This window comes from Chinchilla lanigera, unplaced genomic scaffold (genome assembly GCF_000276665.1).
Source record: "Chinchilla lanigera isolate Chin_1 unplaced genomic scaffold, ChiLan1.0 scaffold00003, whole genome shotgun sequence".
Classification (NCBI taxonomy): Eukaryota; Metazoa; Chordata; class Mammalia; order Rodentia; family Chinchillidae; genus Chinchilla; species Chinchilla lanigera.
The window spans coordinates 31,636,014-31,658,982 of NW_004955404.1; the positions used below are offsets into that span (position 1 = coordinate 31,636,014).

Consider the following 22,969-nt stretch of genomic DNA (forward strand, 5'->3'; position numbering starts at 1 on the left):
CACACACACACACACACATATTGCCTTCCTTTCTTTTTTCTTCTTTCCCTCATCCCAATTGTTTCTTCCTTGGAGCAATTTCTTTCCTTTTTTTATCATTTAGTGTAAGTTTTGAGTTTTCCTTACTTTTTCAGGTTCCTACACCAGGGAAACAATATGATGTTTACACATGTGGGTCCAATTTATTTCACTTATGAGTGTGGTATCTAGTTCCATTCATTTACCTACAAAAGCTTTGAGTTTATCTTCTTTTATAGCTGAGTAATGCTCCGTTGGATAAAAATACCACATTTCTTTTTATCCATTCCTCAGTTGATGGGCATTTGGGTTGTTTCCAAGATTTAGTTGTAACAAATTGTGCTGCTATAAACATGGGTGCACATGTATCGCTGTGGTATGATGCTTTGAATTCTCCTGGGAAAATGCCCAGAAGGGGAATAGCTGGTTTAAATGGGACTTCCAATCCTAGTTTTGTGAGGAGTCTGCACACTGATTTCCACAGTGTTTTCACCAATCTGCGCTCCCACCAGCAGTGGAGAAGGGTCCTTTTTTCCCACAGCCCTTCCAGCATTTGTTACTAGTTATTTCTTGATGACAGCCATTCTTTCTGAGGTGAGATGGAATCTAAATGTTGTTTTAATTTGCATTTCTCAAATGACTAATGATGTTGAACATTTTTAAATGTATTTATTCGCCATTAGTATTTCTTCATCTGAGAAGTGTGTATTGATCTCAGATTCCCATTTTTGGATTGGGTCTTTGAATTTGGGGGCCTGATTTTTAAAAATTCTTTATATGTTCTAGATAGAAGTCCTTTATCTGAAGGGCAGTTGGCTAAAATTTTTTCCCAGTTCATAGGTTTTCATTTTACTCTATTGATGATTTGTTTTGATGTGCAAAAACTTTTCAGTAAGCTGAGATCCCAGTTGTTGATTCTTTGAAGTATTTCCCATGCAGTTTGGTTTTTGTTCATGAATTCTCTGCCTATCCCTATGTCTTCAAGATTTCTAACTACTTTCTCTTCCAGTAGATTTTGTGTTTCTGTTTTAATATTTATGGATAGCTCTTAAAACTTTATTGTTGAGTGAAAAAATAATCTACTAAATAACATGTACTAAATATATATATCTGATATATATATGCTATAACTGAAAGAATATATGGAATAACGCATTACTTTAAAAAAACGTTGATCTTCTTATAGAGTTAAAGAACATTTGCGTAGAGTTTTTCTAAGTATTCCTCCCCTGTTATAACGTGTTATATATAGTAGAACACAAATAATTAGAGCAGGAAATTAATAAAATATTATTACCCAAAGGAAACACTTCATTTGATCTTTATCAGCTTTCTCATTAGTGGGTTTTGGTTTCAGGATCCAATCAGGGTCTCATGTTGTATGCAGTTATTGCACTGCCCTGGTCTCCCATATCCTGTGTGCAAACCTCTTATCAGTTTCTCCTTATCATCTGGGGATGTGAATTAATTTCAGACTGTGTTTTCTCAAGAACCTTTTAAGTAGACTTTTCCAGCAAATACTAAGCTAAGATCGTGAGTGGTATACTACCATCAAAATGCATTTCAGTTTTCTATATGTGAATGTGGAGTGCAGAGGTGTTCACAGTTTTGCTGTGTGTTACACAAAGATAGAGTTAAGAGGTTTTTGCATGCAGTTCTTGGAAATATGCGATGGGTCTAAATTCCACACGATACAGTTATCTGGAACAGGGCCAGCAATATTGCAGTTGCAATAGGCCAGTTCTGCTTCTTTTGAAACAATGGATATTCCATTATATAAAATAACCACATTTCTTTTTATCCATTCCTCAGTTGATGGGCACTTGGGTTATTTCCAAGATTTAGCTATGACAAATTGTACTGCTATAAACATGGCTGCACATATATTGCTGTGGTAGGATGTTTTTAATTCTGGAAAGCTACCCAGAAGGGAAATAACTGGGTCAAATGGGACCTCTAATCCTAGTTTTTTGAGAAATCTCCACACTAATTTCCATTGTGGTTTCAGCAGTCTACATTACTATAAACAGTGGAGAAGGGTTCTTTTTTTCCCACAGCCCCTCCAGCATTTGTTATTGGTTGAGTTTTTGATGATAGCCGTTCTTTCTGAAGTGAGATGGAATCTCAGTGTTGTTTTAATTTGCATTTCTCCAATGGCCAATGACGCTGAACATTTTTTATATATTTATTTGCCATTTGTATTTCTTTATCTGAGAAGTGTTATTCATATCAGATGCCCATTTTTGGATTGGTTCTTTGAATTTGTGGGGGCATGACTTTTTTATATAATGGAGTACTACTCAGCCATAAAGAAGGATAAACTTGAGACTTTTATAAGTGAATCGATGCAACTTGAGACCATAGTCATAAGTGAAATAAATCAGACCCACATCTGTAAACATTGTATTGTCTCACTAGTGTGAGAAACTGAACAAGTAAATAAGATCCAAACTGTACAAAAGATATTGTCAATTGGGAAGAAACTGTTCAAAAGAAAAGTGAAACTGTGATGGGGAAAAGAGGATAGGAAAGAAAGGAAAAGGAAAAAAAATTAGATATATATACACAAGACAGTTAAGGTAGTTATACAGCTAGTTTCTCTCAGCTTATTGAAAGGATAAGTTTGCACTAATATTTGGACAATATTTCATGCCTATATCTTGTACTCAGAGTAACTACTATGAAGATAACAATACACAGTGTATTAATTATTGCTACTGTCCTAGAGTGTTTTATTTATTAATTACTGTTACTCTCCTAGTCTGTTTCATTTTTATTCTTTTCTCTTTTTAAAATTAAAAAAGCAATAAAACAATGGGTAGTTTAAAGTGATTCTTGTCCATGCTGTGTGTAGACCTCTAGATAATTCTTACCTTAAAAAGTAGTTAAATTGAACACATTATTTTATTTCAATTAGCTATTGCTACATATATTCTTGAAATAAATAGCAACTTAGCAATATACTGATGTACTATGATATTATTTGTAAGTTATATGATACAACTTAGCAAAGTGAATCATAAAGATATCTTTAATTACTTTGCCTTACACTTTCTAAATAAAACTAATGAATACATGGAAAATAATCAAATTATGGCTTAAAACTATATAAGTATTTCACTGCAGTTGTGAAAGATAGACTTTAATAACAATGATTTTAAAATGCCAGTTCATCTCTAAGGATTTTTTTGTTTCACTTTGTTTTTATGGTATTGGGAATCAAACTGAAGCCCTCACACATGCAAGGTACATTGCCAGCTCTCACTGATAAGATTTATTAAATATTATAGCTAGATATCCTCTTTTTATAATTAAAATACAGTAGTAATATTATAAGTTGCACTTAGCTATGCATTGAAAATGTATTCCTAAAAGATCACTTGAATTATTGTAACTATGAATTAATCTTTGTCTTAAAAAATAAAATCACAAATGTTTTCATGGAAAATTTACCCCCATAGACTTAATACAAATTAAGCATAAAAATGTGAAGGAATTATAAATCACACAGTATAAAGAAGCAAACAATTTCTTGGTATAACAATAGCACTGGTAGTACATTTAATACTGATGCCATACTTTATTCCCACAATTCAAGAGCCACATGAGGGGAAAAGATCACTTTCTCACCTGTATTATTTTTTACTATTTAAGCATCAGGTTGTAAGCTTGGGTATTTTGGCTTTTATTTCTCGGCCAGATCCTAGGATAATGTTGATTCACCTGTGAGGTTCTGTGGTGGCGCTCCTTGTTGGGCTGTCACGTCGTATCTTGGTTGTGCTTGATATCATTTAGAAATTCTTTGTTAGTAGTTTTAGCTCCTTGTGGGCTCTAGGGGGCTGTGATTTGGTGGAGAGGTTTCTCGTCGGGTTTTTAATCCTCTCTCCGTTGTGCTCTGGGCTTCATTAGAGGCAGGAACACACCTCTTTGAAAATATTAGCGTTCAATAGCCCGCTGGCAAGGGCTGAAGTACTACGATGTGCCGTCAGCCTTTGCTTCGTGCTTTCCCTCATCTCAGGTCTCTACCCGCCAAGAGCCAAGCTGGTAATACAGAGGCATCTCTCGACGCTGACAGATAATGAACAAGCTGACATCTTTGAACGCGTTCAGGTACCATTGTTTGTAGTTCTCACCAATAAAATATAAGGAATGAGAGTTGGATCTTGTTGCTGTGAATTCCTTTTTTTATTCCTCTGTCTGAAGTTACAGATACATGTCCTCTGGGATTGTTTGGCTGAACTGGAAAGCCATTGTTACATGTGTGTGTACCCTAAAACTAAGTGAGAATAAAGCAAGAGGAGCTGTGTTGCCACAGTGCGCTCTTGGGTTTGTCTGTTCAACAGAAAATGAAGCCAATCAGTGACCAGGAAGAAAATGAACTTGTGATTTTACACCTGAGGCAGCTGTGTGAAGCCAAGCAGAAGACACATGTACACATCGGGGAAGGCCCATCGGTGAGAGGAGATTTTCTCCCTGACCTACTTTTTGTTTGTCTTTAGCATCTGACTAAAATATCACGGAAAATGTGAAGGACATTTCTTTCCTTCAGGGCTAATGTCCTATCCGTCCCCCTCTGCCCCCAGCCCAGCATTTTAGGAGCTTTACAGGAAATTATGGCAGGTACTGGTACATTGATAAAATAATAGTTTTAATATAGGAATGAATTTATGGTTTTGCTTCAGAGAAGCAGTCCTATATGTTCAGGATGTAGAATGAGCACGCATTTTTACGTATGTTAGTCTATTACTTTTTTTTTTTCAAATTCATGTGAAATGGAAAGCTTTGGCAGCCCAGGTAAACACCCTCCTGGCAAACGAAAGGTTAGCATTTCTGTGCCCGCTGTCTAGGGTTTATTCCCAGTGGCACAGAGTTAAACCAAGACCACTACAGGAGCACGGAAGGAGATCACAATATGTGTACCCCTCTGAAACACCAACTTCGGTTAGGTCTTTACATCACTGTATGTCTTACATCCATAACTTCTTGAATGATCTGACAGAGCGGGCACTGCTGTGGGCCTTTATTGCCTCTTGTTTGGACTATGCCAAAGCCACTCATCTGGTTTGGTCTTTCAAACTGATTTCTCTGATCATTAGGTGTTTTTGAGCACTTGTTTGAGATAAATTTCCCTAGAGCGTAATTTTGACAGGGATGCTCCTTTCCTTGTAAATGCAGATGAGAATTCTTCCTGTTTACCTGACACATGAGATCATTCAGGATTTTCCCTTCAGCCGCAGTCCTCCTGTTCTCTTCTACCACTCCCATTGATTTTAGACACTTACACTGTTTTTGGCAACAACGACCTCCAGTTCTGGGGAAGTCTGTGTCTCCTTTCTCCTGCCCATCTGCATCCTGTGTACCCTTTCCTCCTACCACTGAAATCCATGACCCATCTTCATGTTGACCGTTTCTATATGTACATATGGTCTGTGCTGTTACTCCTTCCTCTAGCAAATTATAAAGTTTATTATCTCCTTCTAGCACATAGGAGCTGCTTATTTAGGGGAATAAAAAGAACCTAATATAATGGGTACTTCACAGACCCTACTATAGCTTAGTACTATAGGCAAATACTTATTAATCTAGAGAATAAATCACCTCACAAATGAAAATGGAATTATGAGCTGGGCATGCCTGTAATCCCAGCACTCAGGAGGCTAAGGTAGGAGAATTTTGCCATGTGTTTAAAACCAGCCTGAAGTATGTATATGTAGTGAGACTCAGTCTCAGAAAAACAAAACAAAAATGGAATTATGACAGAGGCATTACTAGAGTCCAATTGTTTTGTGCAAAATGCTTTACTCTTGGACACTTGTTTCCTTGTTTTTGGTAATTTAGATACAAAACATATACCTTGGAAAGGGATGGTGGTAGTTAATAACCAAAAAAGGGAAAAATTGACATCTCTCGAGTTTAATTTTTGTTAAATAAAGCAGGAATATTTTAGCAGAAGGGGAAGATCTTATGTCTCTTTTTATTACTTATAATATTAAGCATTAAACATCATAATCTTTGTGTTCACAGGGTGGAACCTAAATTATTACTTCTTAATAGAACTACTGAAGAATTCTTGTGTTGTTTTATAGTTTAGCTTTAAGCCTCATTTAACCTTCAATTTGTCAGAACTAAAATTACTCTACTTTTCTTTCTCTAGACTGTTTCAAATAGTACAGTCCCAGAAAATGCTACAAGCAGTGGAAGGTTCAAACTTGACATTCTGAAAAATAAAGCAAAGAGATCCTTAACTAGCTCCCTGGAAAATATCTTCTCAAGGGTAAGATTGAAATGAGAATTTTTAAGGTAAACATACTTCTGTTTTCTGATTGTTTTGCGTCATTCTCAGCTGCTTCACTGAGGATTTCCTTTAAATAAAAACCTCTCGAGGTAACTTTAATTTAGTTAATACTTATTTAAGATAATCTCTCAGAATAAGATTCCTTCTCCAGATTTATTTTCTCTGATATATGAAGTTGAACAATAGAGAAAAATACAGTGAATGTTTAATTTATAAAAAAAGTTATTACAGCAAAAGTCACATTGCCGTTAATCCTTAGAATATTTCCCCTCACTTAAACCCACACGTATCCCATATTGTCATTTTTTGAAGAAGTTGTAGAATTCCTCTTTCCTGAGTGTCTTTAGTCACACTGTCATAGCTGCCTCGGTGTCCTGAATCAATTCAAAATGTTTATTTTTTATGGTTATTTTTACTTTGGAGAAGAGCCAGAAGTTGTGTGGTGCTAGATCTGATGTGTAAAGTAAATGACAACATACCATAATGCTTTTATTTGACAGAAATTATCATAAACATTTCAGATTGACATAGGATATTGAAGCATCCATAAAAAAAGAGAGTCACCAAAGAGGACTTCCAGAATTACTTCAGAAAGTGGCAAGAATGATGAAATGTGTGCTCAAAGCCAAGTGGAGTGTTTTGAGATTAATGGCATTGTGTCTTTTGTTGTAATAAGTTTCTACAAAGTTTTGTTTAAACAGTTACTATATATTTTTATCAGCAGTTATACATTGGAGGAAGTCCTTGATTGTTAGAAAATGTACACTAAAATATTCCAGTATGTTGTCATACACACTTTGCAAAGCCTGTTTGGGGTGCTTTTATTTGGTTGTTGTTATTCATGGGAATACATACTTCAGGCTATCAGTGGGTCAGAAATACCACCATTGTTCTGTCAATAATTCCCTTTTCTGTACTTAATACATTTTGTGTGTATACCAGGTGGTCGGACTGGTTGGATGGTGGGTGTTTTAGCTCTGAGTAGTTTCAAAAGATGCTCTTGATGCATTTTTTTTTTTTTTTAACTTTCTTGGCCTTCATGTTAGTATAGAAAGAAAATTTCACCTTTAATATGTAATTGTGTTTTTCAGTGATCTTTAAATTCTTTTGAAGAGGTGATGCAAATTCTTAGAGCGTGAGAGAGGCTCTGAAACCATTTAACTCTACTTGCAAATGTATGTCGTTTTGAAGAATGTATTTAGGGCTGTTGAGCATTAACAACATTATAAGAACATGTTTATTCAAATAATTGGATACATTTTGAATTGTTCCATGTTTGTTCAATAGAGCATTGAGTCCCCAATATTCTGGTGTTCTTAGTTTTATTTCTTTGCTAGAAATCAAAATACTGTTACAAGTATTTCTCTTAATGATTAAGATTCCTCTAATTTTAAAAAAAGCCCTGAAGCAAGCATGGTCAGTTGTGAATGCCCTTATTGTATCAGTAGAAACCGGACTCTCAGAAAAGAATAAGACCAGGACCAGGGATATAGCTCAGTGGCACAGTGCCTGCCTGGCAAGTGCAAAGTCCTGAGTTCAATTTCTGGTACCAAAACCAAAAAACAAGAAAAACCCAGTGAATTCAGAAAAGGACACCTGGGAGGTTCATCAGAAGTATGTCAGTGCAGCTGTTCATAAAATGTTGATGCCTTTTTTCTTTAAAATTTATAAATTAATGTCCTCCCCACTCTCCTTTTCACCTGCCTTCCATTTCTTTTTGCTTACTTTCTTTCTAAATTCAAGAATGAACTAAGGTCCATTTCTAAAAAATCATTGAGGAAAACTGTTTGTTGTATGCCAAAATGCCTGCTTTATTAGTTAGCTTTCCTGTCACTGAGATATGACACCCCACACCCACAATTTAAATCAGGAACAGTTTAATTTAGCTCAGAATTTCAAGAGATGGACTACATGGTTGGTGGCTCCAAGGTAGAAACATCATGGTGGGGCACATGGTGGAGCAAAGCTACTTAGTTCATGGTGGCTGGGAAGCAGAACAAGGGAACAGTGCCAGAGAGGAGGTTGGGGAGTGACCAGACACAGAACCCTAGCCCGTGCTTCCTTGACCAACCAAATACACCTAGAAGTGTGTTCCACTGATCCCCTGGATTGGATCTGAAAGCTACTTAAATTGAAACTCTGGCCTAACTACCACACCTGGTTAGAATCCAGCTTTACCTTTTATTACTGGACTTAAAGTAAGTTCATTGAAATAAAGAAACTGTGATTCTTTGAAGCAAAAGTGCTTCCTTACTTCACCAGCCTTGTATAAATCAAATAGACTATTTAAAAATTATCTTGTCATTATAAAAATATATTAAAAAGGTGCAAAATCAAGGTCTTTAAAAAAATCTTTATAAAAACCCAGAATTTTAAAAACAGTTATTGTAGACAGGCTAGGGTTTGAAAGGTAGGAAGCTCTTCATTATAAAAGCTAAAAGTCACAGGCTACAAAATAATGGTGTGTACTGTCAAAGAGATCTGTGTTGAGATATACGGGAATGGTATCCTGTAAGTGATGTCTTCTCACAAGTGGAGGAGAGTATTTTTTTAAGTGGTAAACTAAAAAAAAGAAAGAGCAGATGGCTGTGTAAACCACTGACTCTACTATTCAAGCTAGTAAGAAATTCATCTCTACCTGTGCTTTGCAAAACACAGCCCACACCCTCAGCTAACACAGTCTTCAGAAAAGATTCAGAGGGTAGATCTGAGGAAAAAGAGAATTAAGACTTTGTGAATGTACAGATTGCTTGATTGGCAGTGCTGGGGATTGAACCTAGGACCTTGTGCATGCTAGGCAAGGGCTTTCCCAGTGAGCTACATCTGCAACCATCTAGTTTCTTTTTTATTTTGGTGAAAAACATGTATACTAATGTAAAAATTTTCATTTTAATTTTTTAAAGGTATAGTTCAGTGGTGGTAACTGTGCTCATGCTGTTCAACCATTAACATTATCCAGCTTCAGAGTGTGTTTCATCTTCCCGAACTGAAACTACATACATTCAGCACTAACTCCCTATTCTTTATCCCCCACCCCTATTTTCTAGCAACTACTATTCATTCTACCTTCTGTGTTTATGAATTTGATTTCTTTGAGAATTTCATTACAAGTAGAATCATACAATAGTTGACGTTTGTGACCAGCTTACTTCACTTAGCGTGTCTTCAAGATTGTAGCGTGTGTCAGAATTTTATTTTTAATGCCAAATAATATTCAGGGTATATACATACCACATTGTGTTTATTCAGTCATCTATCAAAGCATACTTGGGATGCTTCTACCTTTGGCTGTTGTGAATAATATTACCATGGATATGGCTGAGTTCCAGCTTTCAGTTCTTTTGGCATATGCTCAGAAGTGGAATTTGCTGAAATATATGGTAATTGTATTTTTACTTGGGGAATATTTTATTTGGGAAGAAAATTGTATTGTTTTTCATAGAGGATGCAACTTTTTAAAAGTTTTTATCTTTTTATTAGTACATGCTTGCAGTGCATGATCATTACACTCCTCGAGGGAAGTTGGTCCATGCACATAACACATTTTAATTCTTTTTTTCATCCTTTTCTCTTCTCCTTCCCCTTTTAAATCTTGCCTCCCTCCCCTTTTCCAAAAGATCTTCTCCTTTTTTCTTATTATATTTATTTTGTTCTTTTTTATGTTTGGGTTTTTCCCTTTTTTTTACTTTGGTTTTTTTTCCAGTACCAGGAATCGAACTCACGACCTTGCGCTTGCCAGGCAGGCACTGTACTGCTGAGCTGAATCCCCAGCCCCGGGTTTTTCATATAAGAGAAACCATGTGATATTTAAGCTTGTGTGTCTGACTTATTTCACCTAACACTATGGTCTCAAGGGGCATCCATCTTCCTACAGATGACTCTTATCTTTTATGGCAGAGTAGAACTTCACTGTGTATAAATGCCACATTTTCTTCATCCACTCCTCTATTGATGAATGTATAGGCCACTTTCAAGATTTAACTATTGTGGGTTGTGCTGCTATAAATGTGGGTATGCATGTATCACTGTAACAGGATGTCTTTAACTCTTTTATGAAGCTATCTAGAAGGGGAAGAGCGGGGCTGACTGGAATTTCTAGTTTTAGTTTTTTTGGGAATCCCCATACTGACATCCTAATCATTATTTCTCGTTTACACTTTTACCAAACATGTAGAAGGGTTCTTTTTTCCCCACAGCCTTGCAAGTATTTGTTATTATTTAATTTTTTGACATTAGCTATTCTTTCTGGTATAAAATGAAATCTCAGTGTCATTTTAATGAACATTTCTCTAATGGCCAGATAGTTGAACATTTTTTTTTCATATATTGGCTATTTGTAGTTTTTCTGAGAAATGTCTTTTCATTTCAGTTACCCATTTTTTGATTGGATCTTTTATTGGGAGTCTGATTTTTTGAGTTCTTTATATATTCTAGATATAACTCCTCTGTCTGAGGCATAGCTGGCAAATTTTTCCCCCATTCCATAGATTGTCTGTGGTTGTTTCCTTTGCTGGAGGCATCATGTTTTCATTCCTACCAGCAATCCATGAAGATTCCATTTTCTTTACATCCTTGCCAACACTTGTAATTTCCTTTTTTAATAATGGCTTTACTAATGAGAATAACCACTTTTATTTTAGTGAAGAGCTTGTTTCATAGAAATGTGGATCTAAGTGTATCTGACCACCTGTTCTCTTAGTCCTATGGATGGCAGCATTTATGGTGTTCTCCAAAATTTATACAAATGCCCAGGCCCAAACCGACTTTCACTGTATGAAAATATCCTGGATGTGAGGCATCCAAGTACACACTTGTGTACTTGGGAAGCTCTACTAGTGATTCTAAAATACAGTCTTAATTTTACAACTTAATTCATTTGTGATTGCCCCTCCTCCAGGATAGCCATTTGTTCTTAAAGTATGGTCACACACAAGCATCATTAGTATTATCTGGGCAAGATAGGCATTTGGAATCCTGTCCTACTTATATGGAATTTTATAGTTGAGGTCCAGTAATCTGGGTTTTAACACGTCCTCCAGGTGATGCTGAAGTTCTAGAGCAACTCTTCTAAGTATAATTCTTAAAGCAGTAATACCGTAACAGGGAACCAATGTCCAATAATACCATCTGCCAGAATTAAACACAGTTTAATGAATTTTATTTTATTAGAAAGAACATTAAGTAGGCGGTTAGGGGACCTGAAGGCAAGATCTGGCCCTAGCAGATTTTGTATTTATGAGCTTAGAGAAATTTTTTTCTAAGCCATATAATTTCCCCACTCGAATAAAACACATAGCAGTACCAACTTACCCCATGTCGTTCTGAGGATTAAATGTGTGTGAGGGAAACATGACACCGTACATCTGTGGTAGCCTGTCCAATAGTAAGCTTGAAGCCTCTAGCGTTTATAGAATAGCGGAAGGGTCATCAGAGTGTTACCGTCTTTACTTCCACTTAGTCCTTTGGCCTTTGCACAGCGTGCACACGGCCGACTTTGAAGTGCCTCTTCTGCATGCCTTGAATTGCTGTGATGACTTCAGCAAGGGCACAGCTAGTTTATTTTGGTCAGGGTGACTATAGTAGCTTTTGTATCCCAAAGTTATGCCAGATGTCATAAATTTTGTGACCTAACAAGATCTTGTTTGTGCCATATGCAGCAAAATAGACTTGTTAAGAAGGCTGGAAACTTGTGTAAAAAGTTACATAGCAAAATAAGAAGCAAAAGCTTGTTATTTTTTTCCGTCTGAGTTGTATGGTAGAAAATTCCCATTCCAGTCATAGAGTTTAGCTCATACTTGCTGCCATTTTTATATGCCATAATATTTTATTTAGCTAACTATAGTTGCTTAAGATGTAGGATCTATTTTTAAAAAGCTTTGAAGCTCAGCTCAATAGTAAAAAGTAGGTCAAAGGGAAAGGTTTCCACCGTAAATTACAAAATCGTAGTGTAAAACCAAAAAAGTTGTCTGTTCAAAGGTAGAAGACAAAATCCTAAATCCTGGCTTTGTTGCTGTTTCTTTTTGTTGTTGTTGCTGCTGCTTCTTTAGTTGAAGTTTTTCAGAGCAAATAGTAATATAAAGTGCTAGCCCTTCACACTTCCTTCATTTAAAATCCACTGTCTACCTCTGGAAATGAGTAAATTAATAATAGTATAGTTTAAGTTTATTCTTCTTTGTGCAAAAATGACAGACACAGTGAGTAAAATATGTGATTTAACTCGCTTTTCTAATAATGGAAATGGTTGTCCCCGTCTGACTGCTTTTCCATTATGAGTAAATCAGCTGTTTGAGGTTCCAGACATGTTACTATGTAAGTAGCAGCTAAAAGTCACAGAAAGCAACTTGGTCTTTACTGTTTCCCTGTTTACCGTACAGACTAACCTAATAATATATTAGTTTATTTTTAGAAATATGTTAGTTATAGCATAGAATTGAAGAACTGAAAGAACCTTGATGAAGTACTGACATTAGCAAAATTTCATTTAACCAACGTAGATTAATTCATTTTATTTATAATTCTGTTTAATTAAACTCCCTTTTAGAGTGATAGTATTGAAAAGGAGCTCAAGAACTTCATTTGAAGTTATGCCTGCTGTGTTCACATTGCTGCTCTGTCCTGTGGCTGTGTAAATTTGGGCAGCATAGTTATCAGAACATCAGTGTTCTTGTCTATGAGGCTGTGTTCTTGTCTATGAGGCTGAGCTAAATAGTTATAGCTACCTCAAAGAGTTGTGAGGATTGCGATAATACAGTGTGAAATTCTTAACACAGTATATGGCCCATGAGAAGCATTCAGTAATATGAGATGCAGCTATTAATTTTATTAGTGATAGTGCTGTTATAACTGTTGTAATGGTGAGTACATTATGTACAGATAAGAATAAATATTGTTTCTGTGAAACAAGAGGATATTGTTCACATAAAAAAGTTAGGTGAAAACCAGAAAGAACTCAAATATTTCTGGCAGTAGACATACAAAGAAAATTCCAGTAGAAACCGAGGACGCTACAGTTAAAAAAATACATAAACAAAAACAAAACAAAAAAAACCTGTCCAGAAAATAGAGCAAAATGACAAAGCACTGGAAAACAGAGCACAGCAAAAGTTTGAAAGATCAGTCTGGAAATGCAAAAGCCAAATGATGGGTGCTCTGGAAGAAAAAATGCATGCAGGGAAGTTTTAAAGAGATAATTTTGAAAAATTTCTTAGAATTAATGAATATGAGTTTCCAGATGTAATGGGTTCAGACAGTGTATATTAGAACACCTGAATAAAAGTGATGCCAGGGTGCATTGTTGTGAAATTTCAGGGTGTCCAAGGGTAAACTCAGATTCTGTCCAAAAACAAACACCTGGTCCTACACATAGGCTATAGGTTCATGATTCATGGTGGCACTTGACCTTTGACCCAAAGGACCCTTGAGTGATGCTGACATATTATAAAGGAAATGACCAACAAGAAATACATGTTCAGCAAAACTAGTAATGAAATATAAGCATAGGATAATGACATTTACAGGCATGTAGGTTAAATTACTACATGGTCTCTCTTTTTCTCAGAAAGCACCTGAATGTGTTCAACCAAAATGAGGAAGTAGACTGAAAAAGAGAAGTGAAGTCATGGGATCAGAGAGACAGAAGTTCATTCCAACTGAGGAGAGAGTCAAAGAAATTTCTAGGTTGAGAGTGAACAGTGTACTAGAGAAATCTGTAGAGTGAGTCGAGATTAGGGCAGGAATGTAGATATCTCCATAATGATTAGCTCCAAGATAAAGGAAAAAAACCTCTAATTGATGTATCATGTGATGTTTGACCATACTGTGGGCTGCTGGAGAGTTTTGTTATAAATTCCTGGTTGCCGAACGAGTCATTAACTATTCCATGAGAAACAAAATGTACGAGAAGTGAGATGTATTTAGATATAATTCGAGTAAATATGTAACTTAGCTGCACACAGTATTTACCAAATTGTAATAAGCTAAGTACAAGCCACTGATTTAGTGAAACTTGTAATATAAATATATATATTAAGGTAGGAGAGAGAGAAATGTGTGTGAGGGGTAGAGGTGGGTAATAGAGTAAGAGTACTAAAATATTATCTTCTAGAGTAAGAAGTCAACAGGTAGTGCCTGAAATGGAAAGATTAAGGAATAGTAGTATGAGGTGAATCCCAGAAGCATCAATAGGAATAATTGGGTTTTGGGGAGTGAGTTTCAAAGTGTGAGAGAAGGTGATTCTGATGGTCACTTTTTCTTATAAACTTTGACAGTACAGTAGGACCTCTGAAACTTTGTGTAGGCATTACTTTAAAAAGTAAAATGAATCAGTCTTTTCTGCTTCTTCCATATGTGTGAAACTATGAAGTACTATGCAGATGCTGTACATGTTTTCCTTTAACACTCACTGTCATATCAACCTGACTTTTACTTCCAGTCATTCCTGTTAGAACGTTTTCATTTGTTTTACTGGAGTTGTGTCAAACTCCTCAGTCTGTGCTTGGTCTCTTAAGACTTTCTAGATGATGTGGTTCCTAACCTGCCTTAGTACCCTTTCCTTCATGAATCTGCTTTCCTTCCTCCTTTTGTAAAGAGAGGGGAATAGGCAAGATGATCTTATGGTGCTCTTTGATGACTTTTGATATCTACACCAGAGAAAGAAGGTTCAATTTACTGCCGGGTGAGAAGCTCATACCTGTAATCCCAGCTACTGAGGAGACTGAGGCAGGAAGCTTGTAAATTTGAGTCTAGCCTGGGTAATTTAGCAAGACTCCATCTCAGAAATAAAAATTAAAAGTGCTGACGTAGCTCAGTGGCAGAGTGCATGCAGGGAGGAGGCCCTGGGTTCAGTCCTCAGAACTAAAAAAATAGAGCCAATTCACCAAACATGAACGAAGCAAAATTAATAAATTTTCCAAGGCAGTTTCTATTTAATTTTCAACTTATTAATTATAATCCTGTAATGTGGATTATGCCAACTAATACACAGTTTAGAGATTGTGTGCATTAAACTATTATCTTTATTTTGATTGGTTCTGCTGTATCTTCCACATTTGTATTTATCTTATGAGGTGCAAAATTACTGGAGTTTTCACTGATTTGATGGATGAATACTGTTTAATCTTGTAACCAAAATAACTTCAAAATGCTTGATCTGAGTGTTTTGTTCTCTAACAACTGACTTAGAGATAATGGAAATAGATTGGGAATACTGTGGTCCCATGTGGTGGCTGGTTAAATAGCTGACAAATGAGTGAAGCACAAAGGATTGACTGAGTGCTCACATGGAGAGGCAACCTCAAGTTGCCTTCTGTAGTTTTAAAGTAAAAATGCAAACCATATAAAGGCTTACTTTTATTCTCTTCACTAGGGAGCTAACAGAATGAGAGGTCGGCTTGGAAGTGTGGACAGCTTTGAACGGTCTAACAGTCTTGCTTCAGAGAAGGTATCTAATCAAAGCTCCCTTTTGTTTACTGCAGACTACAGCTCAGCAAAACCCCTCACTGATATAGTAATATGCATGCCTAATTTATCATGAGACCTTTATGGCTTTAAATATTAATATTATCTTAATAAGAAGAATCTGGGTATTAACATGTTTTTTATTCAGCGAGGCTTTCCTGAGGTGGGACAGAGTGCATCCCTTATAGGCTGACTGAACTCTTCTAGGCAGTTACCATTGGTAGATAGACTGCTGCTTGGGAGGATAGTATTTGAGTAGCTGTTGATCCAAATCCATATAAAATGAACCATCTGATTACTACACTGGTATAGTGATTGTGTTGTATTTATTGTTCTCCTTCCATTTTACATTTCCTCTCATTTTTTGTCATATCAATGGCCACATCAGCCTCATTATGTCCTAGATAACTCTTACTGGGTTCAGTTTCTTTTTTCCCTGTATTGTGCAACTTGTAACCTGAGGCATATGCAGTATTTTTTTAAATGAGACGATAGTAAGATGTTTTATTAAACCTTCTGTTGATGGATTAGGAAATTAGCTTACCTATGAGTCTACTATCCCTAACCCATGTTTATCAGGCTAAACCTTTTTTCAGTGGTGCCTGTCAATATAGGAAAGTATAAACAGCATACTTGACTGAATTGAAAGATTTATGATGTCTGCTCTGTTCGTGCAGTAGGACATGCATTCCAGCACAGCTGACTTTTCATTCATTTCCTGTTTTTCATGTGTTTTATAGGAATTTACCTCAGCGAGAGTGTGGTTGGCTAGAAACATCCAGAGTGAAGACAGATCTTTTAACAAATTTCACTTTATTTTCCTAAAGGTTTTGCCATGAGACTTGGGCACTTAGGCATTGTGATATTGTTTTGACAGTACAGGAAGCGTGCAATGATATATCACAGAAGTTAGGAGATCTGTAAACATAGGCTTTGCCTTCTTTGATCGTAGTCTCATTTCATCTCTCTGGCAACAATGAGAAGAGTAGAGCTGCCTTTGACCACAACGTGTGAGGGGAAAGAATACCTTTTCTTATCATCCCTTTCACTTTCTGGCCTATCTGTACGGATGCTGCCTTACAGCTGCTTATCAGAAGCATTGGGTTATGGTGATACTGATTAACCTTCACCATAGATTGAGTAAAAGGAAAAAAAAATACGTTTTGTCACGACTCAGGAGGAGGATGAGACGCCCTGTGGCTGTTGACCTCTGAGTTTCAGCAGCTCTGCTGTGACCCTCATAGGGAGGAAAGAAAGACCTCACTTGTGCTTGCGTTTCAGGACTACTCACCAGGAGACTCTCCACCAGGGACACCGCCGGCCTCCCCGCTGTCCTCAGCGTGGCAGGCGTTCCCTGAGGAGGATTCCGACTCCCCGCAGTTTCGAAGACGGGCGCACACTTTCAGCCACCCGCCATCAAGTTCAAAGAGAAAGCTGAACTTGCAAGACTTGAGGGCCCATGGGGTACGCTCCCCTCTGCTGAGGCAGAGCTCCAGCGAGCAGTGCAGGTAAGTCCAGACCTTGCGCCTGCAGGGTGTGAGATCAAATTCCCGTGTTTTTCTGTCTGGTCACTGTGGAGTCAGGGTAGGTTGTGATGTCCTGCTGTCACCAGTATGTAGTTTTTAGAAAGATCATAAAAAGTAGGTTGATTTTCTTTCTTTCAGTGACTAAGGGAAAGGGGGCACAATTAAGGCACATCCAGAAAGAAGAGTGAATGCATTTGGGATAGAAACTTTTTCCTCTCAGAAAAATAGAGAAAATAAAATGTGCAGTTTTTCTTTTCTGAAAACTTAGGGTCAACACGTATTACTCAGTCTCAGTGATGGCTACAAAAAATCAGAGTCAGCAACTTTGAAAACGACAAAGCAGTAGAACTTCCTGTTAGCCTGCAGCAGAGAACCAGGCTTAAAATATTATCTGAGCTACCTTTGCATGTGAGAAAATTGACTGTTATTTTGTTATACAATAAATTAAAGCTAAGTATGAAAATGCTATAAATATTATCTACAATAGTGATGAATTAAAAGAGGTGTGTATACTGTAATTGCAGACAATGTCCATTTTAAATGAGCTTGCATAGTTTTTAAAAATGATTTAATAAAATTATTTGACATCTGATGAAAAATAGTAGAAGTAGTAAGGAAATGAGGAATGGTTATATTTCTTATGGTGTAGTTCAGATCAGAATCATATTTTAGAGCTAATCTTATTTTTCTTTTTTACCTATGGGTTTGATACAGAAAACAGGATTAGCTAAAGATGCCCATTGCAAAAAAAAAAAAAAAGAAAATAAAATTTCAAATAACAACTTCACTAAAAAGGCTAGTTATTACATCAAGTGTTATCAAATGTACTAGCATTTTTTGTTTATTGTTGCAGTGCTGACAGTTGAACACAGGGCATTTGCACTGAGCTACATTTCTAGCACTTTTTAGTTTTTTAATTGTCCATCCTGGGCTCAAACTTGCAATAGCTTCCAAATGCTGGGATCACCCAGCTTACTAGCATGTTTTTAAGGGTACAATTTTATTCTTATTGTTGTGTCCTACATGATTTGAAATTTTAAAATAAGACTTATAATATAAAAATAAATTGAGTCAACAGAATTAATTTTCCAGATTTTTGTGTTTGAAGGAGATTAAGTGTTCTTATGCATACTATGATTTTTGAAAGGATTACTTCAGTTATATATATCCAGGGCAATAGATTTCTTTTTTCCAGGAAAAATTATTTTCAAGAATTAAAACATCAATTATTTCAAACTATAGATGATATTTCAGTTTTTTCCTATGTTTTCTACATTTTTGTAAACTGTGAATTCAAATAGTTTCTGTCTATATAAAAAGATACTATTATGTCATTGTAAAAATTTGCCATATGAAGAGTCTTATTTGAAAATAAAAGAACTGTGTGGAGACTTAGGCTTTGGATTAATCCATAGTTAAACCATAGTGGCACAATTCCACAGGCTTCAGGAAAGAACACAAATGACTTCTGAGACTGGATGAGCCAAAGGTCTAACAGCCAAATACGTACATCAGTATTTAGAAGGGTTTATACCTCTAAAATAGTTGAAATCTTTGAACTTCTAAGTAGGCTTTCCTTCTAGAACTTGTTTTCCTATAATTATTTGTGCTTTCTAATTTTTTCCCTTGATGTGTCTTTTGTATGTAAAAATACACAATTTTTATCCTAAAATTATTAAGAATTTTTTTTTTTTTTTTAGAGATGAACACAGACACGTTTTGTAGATGAGCAATTCAGTTAGTAAGAGTGTAACTTGGAGGGGCTGGGGATTTAGCTCAGTGGCATAGCACCTGCCTGGCAAGCTCGAGGTTGTGAGTTTGATTCCTGGTACCAGAAGAAAACCAAAAAAAAAAAAAAAGTGTAACTCACGCTGTTACCCACATAGATAACTGCATGCTCCCCTCTTTTTCTCCTGTGAGATCCATCCCTTAGCCTTGGAAACAAAGGTTAAACTAATAGCGAGAACCTGTTTATATGCTTTTTTCATAGTGAATGAAGACTTTGCCAAAATATACATTAAGACAAATTTGCTGTATTTTCTGTACTCAGCCTCGTTCCGTCAGTTCGACGCATGCACAAGGAGAGTAATTCTTCCTCCAGCCTTCCAAGCCTCCACACTTCCTTCTCTGCCCCTTCCTTCTCTGCCCCCTCTTTCCTGAAAAGCTTTTACCAGAATTCAGGTAGACTGTCCCCACAGTATGAACATGAAATCAGGTGAGATCAGTGTCCTCTGTTTGCAAAGCCAAATTTTCTGCAGTGATATGCTAAGTTACTAAAAAGTGGCTGATTAATTTTGGAGTGATATTTATGCATCTTCCTGTGTGCTTGTTCTAATCTGTTTCTAATATAGTAATTTGAGTTCCAAATAAGTTTGTTAAGAGAGCTATAAACCAGTAGCTTCAAAGCTGTTGATGACTTGATTATCTTTTTATATTTTTTCATATTATTTGTGTTTCTTTACCTCAAATCCCAGAGTCTAAACTTGAGTTGTTTGGAGCAAGACCTGGTGGTAACACATACTTAGCAAATCTTCCCTGACCAAGCTTTTTTTTCCGTAGCCTTTCTGGGTGTATCTTAGGGAACTCTCAAACCACTGATTAAAACAGCTGATAGGTCTGATACATAGGTATGTAGAGTATTCCATAGGTGTAGGCATGGCTTTTCTTTTTCAATGACAGATTTACCTTTCTGAGTTTGGGTATAGGATCATGTTGACAAGAACTTTCACACAGCATGGCAGAAACTCTTGACTCTTGTGGTTATTCTGTTTTATTTCTGTTCCTGGTATGGAAAATGTATGTAGCCTATTAAATCTTCTTGCTTGTTCTTTTAGCTACATGAAATTAGGCGTAGTGACATTTGGAGAATTTCCTCTTTTTTCATTTGAAATTATACCAAAATTATATCAATCATTTATATTCTTAGGAGACTGTTGGTAGCCTCTGAAAAGTGGTGAGCTAGGTTGGGACTCTCGAAATGGGTTATTTATTGTTGGCTCAAGAGTCTGTGACTTTTGTTCTTCTTTGATATCTAGCTTGCCTCATTCACTTTTATTGCTGTATAATGTCCCATTTCATACATCACATTTTATCCACTCTTGCTGATGGACATTTGGGTTGCTTCTAGTTGTTTGACAATTGGCAGTTCTTCTAGTCAAGGAGAGGCAAACACGCTCTCAGCCAACCTGTGTGCCACCAAAATCCTGAATAGCCTTTGGCCTGTTTTCTTTTAGACTTAGTGAATTCTAAGAATTAGCATATAACTAGACAGCCTTCATTAATTACTCAACTTAAACGAATCCTTAAACTGTTTGGAGTATCTTATTGTCCATGTGTGTCAATTTACTTTCACTCTGAGGCAGATTATTCATATTGATGAATATAATTATACCTTTGAACTTTGCTTTGAATTAGTGCAAAGTTATGTTTGAGCACTGAATCTGATTTCTGGTAAAGATAATAGAGAATTTATTTGAAAGATTTTTCAGGGATAACATTGTGGGAGCAATTTTTAAAAAGTTAGCTATAAAAATATTATAATACACAGGGAATATGCCATGAATTTAGAGAATAAAGAATGTACATACTTAAAAATATCACTTTGCCTCACTCCGTAATATGGCATGTTAATAAGAATACAGCACTTTCAGTCAAGCCTGTTTATAGTTTCTTATTACTATATTTAAAGTAAGCTAGAGTAACCAGGTGTGGTGGCGCACGCCTGTAATCCCAGCACTGGGGAGGCGGAGGCAGGAGAATCATTGCGAGTTCGAGGCCAGCCTGGGCTACAAAGTGAGCTCAAGGCCAGCCTGAACTGCATAGCGAGACCTTGTCTCAAAAAGACAAAAATAAATAAATAAATAAATAAATAAATAAATAAGTGAGCAAGGGGGAGTTCCAGTTTCCTTCCTGAAACAGAAGCATGTCTGAAAAGTGACAAATGGGAATAGCCATTGGGAAGGTCAAAGGTTAGCTAAGCATAGGATGTAGAGTACGAAAGAAGTGGCTTTGGAAAAAAGGTTACATATATTTAATATAAGGCTGCTCATTTGTGTTTAGGAATTCCTGCTTGGATGTGCGTGTTACTCTTCCCAGTAGCTTCCCGTATCCCTCAATACCTTACCCTAACAAAAGTATTGAAGTCGAACGGTAAATATGTATGAGTTTTGGGTTGAAAAACTTCATCTTTTGGTGGTTACATTGGGTGATACGCTTAATCAGGCAGGGTCACTTTCAGTTCTCTTCAATGTTTTCTTCGCTATGAGAAATTCTGAATTGAAGTCTTTTTGTTGTACATTTTTCTATATATTCTTTTAGCTTGACAGCATAGAATTAATAGGCCAGAAGTACATTTAGGAAGTAAAACCTCTTTCATTGAAAAGTATGCCAATCATAAGCACACAGCTCAGTGGACCATCAGAAAGGACCACCACTATGTCACTGCTGCCCAGGTGAGAATGGAAGCAGTCTAGAGAACCTCTCATTTTCCCACCCATAACTGCCAGGCTGACCTCTCATAGCATCAGTTAGTTTTGCACTTTAAATATAAATGGGAAGATAAAGCATCTGTTCTTTCATATCTGGCTGCTTTCGCTGATGTTAGTTTATGAGATTTATTCCTGTTTTATTTGTGTTTTAGTTTACTGCTATATACTATTCTACTTAATATTTCACAGTTTATCCATGCACTTAGGGATGGACATGTGGTTGTTTCTAGATTTTTTGTTTTGGAAGGAGTGCTGTCTTGTTGTACATATTGTTAGCTACACATACATGTACATTATTGATGAGTAGTTACACAGTAGTAGAATGATTGGACAAAATATACTCAGGTTTATTTCAACTAATAAGTCACCTACACATATATTTACTGTTACAGTCTTGGCATGAGAGTGGTTTTTTGTTTGTATTTTGAAATAATTTCAAATTTATAGAAAAGTTATAAAAATATTATGGAAGATTCCTTTTAATCCTTTATCTGGATTAAGGTAAAGGATTTTCCTGCATTTGCTGTCATTTTCTTGGTCCACCTACATATTTATCTATCTATTCATAGATGTATATATATGAAATATGATCAAGCATATGGTGAATGTTCAAATAAAAGGAATTATTACAATAGAGAGACATTGTCATTAATCCCCCTCAAAATAGTCCATCCCCCTTGGCTTTTTCTCCCTCACTTTGAACACACATGCCATCATTCTTGCCACTTTATTTCTTGTCATGTTTCCTGTCTTTAATAGGCATGATAAAAAAAATTACAGTGAATGCTGCTGCCCAGTGCCATCCAATAGAAAGGCAGCTTCATAAAAACATTAAGGTTTGTCCTTGTCCATGGATGTTCTGGCTCTTTGTCAAAATCAAAGTGACTATGAACGTGAACATCTTGAATTGATTTATAACATTGAGGGAACCATGACGGTACAACTAAAGACACTCATGAAAGAGGATTTCCAGAAGTGCTTCAGAAAGTGTCAAGGATAATGGGAGAAGTGTATTCAAAGGAGGAGTATTTTCAGGGGTGTTAATGGCAATGTGTCTCTTATTGTAATACATTCTTTTTTAAAATTTAAACTTTTACCATATGTTTTAATCACATACCATATATATGTTTGTTTATATGTAAATATCTTCATTTAGACCATATGTAAATAAGTTGGATATCTCATGT

The 22,969-nt window shown here is 36.2% G+C and overlaps 1 protein-coding gene across 1 annotated transcript in view; it reads left to right on the top strand.

Moving 5' to 3' along the window:
- Tbc1d4 (TBC1 domain family, member 4) overlaps positions 1-22,969 on the top strand; it is a gene marked incomplete in the record, with an annotated part of 174,688 nt that overhangs the window by 119,287 nt on the left and 32,432 nt on the right. Inside the window, 6 exon segments of the mRNA XM_005374179.2 lie at positions 4,037-4,128; positions 4,362-4,472; positions 6,173-6,292; positions 15,678-15,752; positions 17,051-17,277; positions 19,346-19,510. Coding sequence (XP_005374236.2) covers positions 4,037-4,128; positions 4,362-4,472; positions 6,173-6,292; positions 15,678-15,752; positions 17,051-17,277; positions 19,346-19,510 — 790 coding nt within the window.